The following is a 7,213-nucleotide window of genomic DNA, read 5'->3' as shown; positions in this document are numbered from 1 at the left end:
CCCCCCGCCCCCCGCCCCACCAAGACGTCTTCAGGCCTGGAGCCTGTGAACACGCCGTATTAAACACAGAAATCCATACGGCCAAATGGCCGACCCTAAATGAGGAGACGTCCCTGGATGACCAGGACGTGCCCAGGGTAATCACAGGGTCCTTCAGATACGGGAAGGGGCATGACAGTCAGGGTTCAAGGGCCGTGAGGAGAGAAGGGCCCCACCAGACATGCCAGCTAGAAGACAGAGGAGGAGGAAGCCGTGGGTGCAGGCGGGCCCCGGGGGCAGGAAGGCAGGGAAGACAGTCCTTCCTGGAGGCTTGGAGAGGAACAGACCTCCTGACACCTGGATTCTAACCAGTGAGACCCATCCGGGACGCACCTGCTCTTCTAAGCCACTAAGTCTGTGGTCATTTACTACAACAGCCGCAGGAAACCAAAAGCGATCCTGGGAGTCGGACGCCGCTGCAATGAATGTGGAAGTGGCTTTGGAACTGGGCAATCGCGGAGCCTGGGCGAACTCGGGAACGCGGTGGGAAGGGCCTAGATCGCCTTGAACACGTGCTCAGTCGTTTCGGTTGTGTCCGACTCTTGGCGACCCCATGGACTGTAGCCCACCCGGCTCCCCTGTCATGAGATTCTTCAGGCAAGAACACTGGAGTGGGTTGCCATTTCCTGCTCCAGGAGATCTTCCCCACCCAGGGACTGAACCAAGTCTCCTACGTCTCCTGCACTGGCAGATGGGTTCTTTACCACTAGAGCCACCTGGGAAGCCTACCTTTGAACGGACTGTTAGAAATACAGATGTTAACAACTTGGCCAGGGCTCAGAAGGAAGTCAGGAACGCGGAAGAGAAAAGCCGCTCAAGCCCCGTCTGCATGAACAGACGACAGGCAGGCCCTGGATGTCAGGGCACTGCAGGGACTCCCGGGTGGAAACCGGGGTGTGTCACTAGGAGCTGGAGCAAAGCAGATTTGGGTCAGGAAAGCTCTTCAGGTGCATTCAAACAGGAGTCAGCTACCACCCACCCCAAGGCCTGGGGAAGGAGGAAGGAGAGCTAAATGAGGGAGCACAGTCCCGGGATCTGACGGGGTCTGCTCTGGGGTCTGACGGGGTCTGCTTGGGGTCTGACGGGGTCTGCTTGGGCTCTGACAGGGTCAGCCTGGGCTCTGGTGGAGTCAGCCCTGGTGTCTGGTGGAGGATCTGCCCTGGGCTCTGGTGGGAGGTCAGCCCTGGGCTCTGGTGGGCATCTGCTTGGGCTCTGGCAGGGTCAGCCTGGGCTCTGGTGAGGGGTCTGCCCTGGGCTCTAGTGGGGGGTCAGCCCTGGGCTCTGGCGGGCATCTGCTTGGGCTCTGGTGGGCTCAGCCTGGACTTTGGAGGAGGGTCTGCGCTGGGCTCTGGCAGGCGTCTGGCGGGGTCTGCCCGGGCTCACTGCTCAGTTTCCCATCGTCCTGCCACATTTTCTCCGGAACAGTGATGCAATGTGACACGATATGCATTTCCTTGTCTGCCTCTCCCCTCTGCTGGAATTGGAGCCCATGGAGTGCCGACCCTGGACAAAGCCTGGTCCTGCGTGATCTCCACCAGCTCCAGCCCCGTCTCCACAGTGCCACTCCCTCCAGAGGAGCCCCGTGCCAACTGATAGCCACCCAGCAAACCTCCTTTCCCCGCTCTGCCCCACACACCCCTCTGCTGGCAGCCTCGGGATGCCAGCAGGGACTGCTGTCGGAAGGACATGCCAAGGTGGAACAGGAACTCTGACACCTCCCTATCAGTTTCATTATTCAGCACCCGCCCACCCCGTGTGACTGAGAATGGTGATAAAACCAGGTGTCCTCCAGCCGGTCCTCACCCTTCTGCTTCAGTTACACAAATTAAAATGAAAGCAACTTAGAAGACAGGGTGGGGTCGAAAGAAACTTTAAGGGCAAGGCAAAAGGAGGAAAAAGAGGGGCTTTCCTAGAAGTTAAACTTTTGCATCTCCAACAAGGATTACCTAAAAGGCAAAAAGTCATACATGCCTTCTCCCTCGAAGTCTCCCTAACCCCACAGGCACAGAGGTGGCCTGTGTGACCGCTGACTCCTAGCCCCGGGTGCCCTGAACACGTGTATATAGGAGATCAGAAATGTGCCCACAGATCCCGGCATTCCACTGTCCCGGGGGCCCAGCTGAGGTCACACTTGGGGTTCCGGGAAGAAGGCAGGTTTCCCAGGCAGCCAGGAAATGAGTCGCTGCCCCCGGGAGCCCAACCAGACACCAAGGACATTTCATCAGCCTTATTACAAAATCCTCTGACAGTAAAGATTCTGGCTACAACATGTCCTCAGCACCAAAGAAGAAAGTGGCTGATCGACATTACTTCTTCAAACCTTGAATGCCAAGATGCCTGTTCTGACACCAAACAGTCAGCTCCTGTTCCAGAAACACCGCGCATGTGGTAAAAGCTTCTAATGGCAGCCGCAGCTGGGTTCTGGGTTTGGGTCCCCCAGCACTGATCCTGAACTAGCCTTGTGTAAACCAAGGCAGCAGTGAGGTCCAGTCAACCAACCAAACGGGCCTCAGGACCAGCCTCATGCAGAACACACAGACAAGTTATGCTAACTTGGTCTGATTTCTAGAGCTCTGGTTCCATTGCTACCAAATGCTTAATGCTGGAGAGTCAGCTAAGGAAAGGATTTCAGAGGAACTTCACTCTGCAGCCTGGAGGCAGAGAAAGAGCAAGGGAGGTGCACTTGTACCCGGGAGATGGGAGACGCTGCGTTTCACAGCATGTTTGCAAACAAATTAGTCAAGATGTTAACAACTCTAACAACAAAAAAGACAGCCAAGAGAAAGCAAGAGGGAGGGAGGAGGGGCAGACGTTGGAAAGCAGCCATCATTAATTCAGTTTTAAATAGAGGATGAGTTATATTCTTGCTTATTCAGCAGACTGGTGCACCCAAGTTGGCAACTTTTAAATTCTGCACAGGAACTTCCAGCGTAAATGTCACTTTTTAAAGTGCAGATATTTAAAAAGTCAGACCTTGAAGTTTCAGGCTTTAAAAAGTCAAGCCCATTGAAAACGCATCATACTAATTTACAGCTTACTTATTGTGGGATCTTATTCTTTTTCATGGGGAAGAAAATACATTCTATTGTAACACTCATGTCAGTGTAACTACACAGAGTTAACAAACTGAAAGGTTGAGTCAAGATCCGCTGATGTATTCTACTTTTAAAAACCACAAATATACTACACATACTTAAAATAATTGTTGTTCAGTCGCTAAGTCATCTCCGACTCTTTGTGACCCAATAGACTGCAGCACACCAGGCTCCTCTGTCCTCCACTATCTCCTGGAATTTAATCAAATGGCTATCTTCAAAATGCTTCTGCAGAAAATCACTTCAAAGCCCCAAAACATGCATGAGCCCTGACGATGGCGATGATAAGTGGAAAATACAGACACGTCTGGCACTGAGGGAGGGGACCTGAGCTCTGCTTCCCACCTAAGCCCTCAGGGGAGGTTCAGGGCCTCCGTTTTCTCTTCTGTCAGGAGAGGCAGTTTATACTAGCTCTGCTCACCCCTCAAGGTGGCTGTGGACAGCGACTGAGACCCTGTTGGTGGGAGGGCTTCAGTGCCTCCGGTTACCAGCAGCTGGCCGGGCTGGGCGCTCCATAAGCAGGCACCAGCGGTCCTCTCTTTGGGGCCCAGGGTGCTTTCCTGGAATGTTGCTAAGATGTACCCAGTGGCTGAATCCTCAGCTTTCCAACCAGCAGAGGAGTCAAGTAGGAACAAAGAGGAGCCAAGGGTGGCCGCACACCGTGAGGCGGGGCCTGATACAGACGACGGGGTTACCTGCAGAGCAAGGGAGGGACCCAGCGTGGGGCAGCAGACGCCTGGCCTGGGGGCCCCTGCTCCAGGAGACCCTGCCCTAGGGGACCCCTGCCCTGAGGGACGCTTCTCTCCAGCTAGAAGCCCCCGCCCTCACCTGCAGTGTCCCAGATGGAGATGTTGTAGGAGCGCCACTGCTTCAGGTAGAAGGCGCCGCCCACCGTGCTGACCGTGTCCGGGAAGCGCCGCTCCATGTACCTCTGGAGCAGCGACGTCTTGCCCACGTTCATGTCCCCCAAAAGCACGATCTTCCCGTCGGGCTTCCTCATCTTCCCGCAGGGGACACCTCTCCGCTCCCCCACGCCCTCCTGGCCCGTGCGCCCGGTGCGCGGCTGGATCCGCCGGACGCCCCGAAGCTACTCTGACCCGGGACTGACAGAGAGGCAGCCTCTCGGGAACCCTCCCTTCCGGACGCCTGGGAACGCGGGAGAGAAGCGCGGCTAGGCGCTGGGCCGGAGCTGGGACCCAGCCCGACGCCCGCCTAGGTGTCCCGCCGGCGGCGGCCAGTCCGGGATCCCAGGGCGGTCGGCCCCCGCCCCCGACCGCCCACTCCCGGGCTGACCACTGCCGCCCACGCCCCGGGCTGGCCCCGCCCCGCCCCGGGCTGGCCCCGCCCCTGACGGCCCACGCCCCGGGCTGGCCCCGCCCTCTCCCCGACCCCCAGGGCACTCACCTGCCGCCCGCCAGGCGGGGTGGACCTGTCTTCTGGCCGGCCCCGCGCTCGTTCCCCCAGCGGGCTGCACTCGGAAGACCCGGGCAGGTTGGGGGGGGCGGGGCAGGTGGGGGCGCCAGGTGGGAAGGCTGGCGGACGCAGAGCCGAGTCCCGGGGTGGACACAGCGCAGGGGCGCGGCCCGGCTGCTGACCCAGGCGTCCCGGCGCGGGGCGGGCTCCGGCCCCAGCACCTGGCTTCCTCCTCCGCAGGCGCAGGTGTGGCCGTGACCGTCCGCGAGGACCGGTCCTCCGCCTGTCTGCCGGGCCCCTGGCGGGTGTCGTTTTCGCTCACTTTGGCGAGAAGCGGGTTGTGCTGTTGTAGATCAGAGCGAGACGAGGACCGCCGTCGCCACTTCACTTCGGAGTGGACGTCTGACTTTGGCAGTTGTGCTGATCGGGTCTTTACTGGAGACGCCGGCGGTGCTCCAGTGTGAACACCGGGGGCGGTGTTTGCTGAGGCCCCGCCGTCTGGGTTCTCTGAAGAAGGAGGGGCGGGGGCGCGGAAATGCGGACGGGAGGCGGGGTGTGAGGGCGTCTCACCCGAGGAGCACCGGCCTTGCCCGGCTTCTGCCCCGCAAGCCCGAACTCTGCCCTTGGTCACTGCCCACTGCGAGCCCCAACCCCCGATTTCTGGAGTCCCTCTCCCGCCCTCCATCCCTCCGTGGCCCTAACTGCTTACTTTCTACTGCTCCCTAATAAAGCTGTGGTTTCTCCAGTGGTCATGTATGGATGTGAGAGTTGGACAATAAAGAAAGCTGAGCACCGAAGAATTGGTACTTTTGAACTGTTGTGTTGGAGAAGACTCTTGAGAGTCCCTTGGACTGCAGGGAGATCCAACCAGTCCATCCTAAAGGAAATCAGTCCTGAATACTCATTGGAAGGATTGATGCTGAAGCTGAAATTCCAATACTCTGGCCACCTGACGCGAAGAACTGACTCATTGGAAATGACCCTGATGCTGGGAAAGATGGAAGGCAGGAGGAGAAGGGGACGACAGAGGATGACACGGTTGGATGGCATCCCCGACTCAATGGACATGAGTTTGAGCAAAGTCTGGGAGTTGGTGATGGACAGGGAAACCCGGCGTGCTGCAGTCCATGGGGTCGCAGAGAGTCGGACACAACTGAGCAACTGCATTGAACTGAATAAGGGTGTACTGCTGACCTTCTATGCAGTCTCCCTCTCTGGGAAGTAAGCTGCAGGAGGGAAGGGCTTTTTGTGTCCGTTTTGTTCACCACTCTGTGGCCTGAAGAGGATCGCGCAGCTAGTAGCTGCTCAAGAAAGCTTAGGGTCAGGGCACAGTGGGTGACTTCACCATCCTGGTGAGGCCACGAGGGGTTCCAGGCAGACATCACTGCCGGCTGGGCTCCACACCCAGGTCCTCTGGTGGTGTATGTTTCCCTAGGACAGGGAGCTAATTCTGCATCCTACCAGCTCACCGCACCTTTCCAGGCAGCTCCCTCATCCAATAGACATGGGGTCAGGAGTCCCTGAAGGTGGGTTTTTTTATTTTTAATTGGAGGATAACTGCTTTACAGTGTCCTGTTGGTTTCTCCTGCACAACAGGCGAATCAGCCTCTGTGCAGTTGCTAAATCAGCCGTACGTGTACATATACCCCCTCCCTCTTGAACTCCCTCCCACCTGAGCCCCGTCCCATCCTTCCAGGTGGAGGCTGGGTCTTTTGTTTACTTTCTCTGGCATCTTCCCAGTACCTACAACTGGAAGGCAGTCCCCACTCAGTCAGTGTGTGTTTAAATAAATGTGTTGGTTTGCTAAATGCTGTCTCCATTTGAAACACTGATGTATTTTGAGCCGGTTTTGAGGAGCAGGGATGGTTCCAGTGGCACAGTGGGAAAGGAATCTGCCTGCCAATGCAGGAGACCCAGGAGACCAGGGTTCAATCTCTGGGTTGGAAAGCTCCCCTGGAAGAGGAAATGGCAACCTGCTCCAGTGAGAATCCCATGGACAGAGGAGCCTGGTGGGCTACAGTCCACGGGATCTCAAAGAGTCAGACATGACTAAGCACACACACACACACACACAACATATAGAATTCTACCTGGAACATAGAATTCACTCAGAAAGTTTGTTCAAAAATTTGTCCAGCACTCTGAAAAACTAAATTTAACCAGGAGAATGTCTCCATATCAAATTTCAACCACTCCTTAAAAAAAAAAAATGCCTTAAAGACTGCCAGCTGCCTCTTTCCTCTTTGGGAAGCATGACTGAGGAAGAAGTTAAAAGGTTAAAAGTCTGTTTAAACTAGCTACTCTCCTGCCAAGTCCAATGTTTGTTCTGCCTGCACTTAAGCCACTGGCCTAACAGGGTAATTCTTTTTCCAATTGCTCAGATGAAGGGTGCCCAAGGCCCAGAAAACTAGGTAGCTCCTTTTTAATGAGATGCCATGTGAAGAATTCTGGGACTGTCACGGTTACAGTAGAAGGAGTAATAGTGTGGTTGCTTCTGATGATTTGCAAAGTGTCTTGGGAGTTTATAGGTACTTTGTTGTGGGACAATTCTACCTTTTAAACTACTTTCCTCTTTTCTTAAACAAGCAAACAAAAAACCCCTGCCTATCTACATGTTTTTGTTCGGTGGGTAAGAACTAAGCTCTGAGCCCTGACCTAAGGTTAGA

At 55.9% G+C, this 7,213-nt stretch overlaps 1 protein-coding gene across 1 annotated transcript in view; it reads right to left on the bottom strand.

Moving 5' to 3' along the window:
- Positions 1–4,585, bottom strand: part of RAB20 (RAB20, member RAS oncogene family) — a 31,230-nt gene extending 26,645 nt beyond the window's left edge. The window contains exons 1-2 of the mRNA XM_010831457.1: positions 4,539–4,585; positions 3,963–4,280 (exon numbers count right to left, since the gene is read on the bottom strand). Of these exons, the coding sequence (XP_010829759.1) occupies positions 3,963–4,134 (172 nt within the window). The 5' untranslated portion in view covers positions 4,135–4,280; positions 4,539–4,585. The remainder of the gene's footprint in view (positions 1–3,962; positions 4,281–4,538) is intronic.
- Between the last annotated feature and the right edge of the window lie 2,628 nt (positions 4,586–7,213).

The sequence above is a fragment of the Bison bison genome, unplaced genomic scaffold, assembly GCF_000754665.1.
Source record: "Bison bison bison isolate TAMUID 2011002044 unplaced genomic scaffold, Bison_UMD1.0 scf7180017864527, whole genome shotgun sequence".
In the NCBI taxonomy this organism is placed as follows: Eukaryota; Metazoa; Chordata; class Mammalia; order Artiodactyla; family Bovidae; genus Bison; species Bison bison.
Note: the sequence above shows the minus strand (reverse complement) of the source record. Positions and strands in the feature narration are given on the sequence as shown.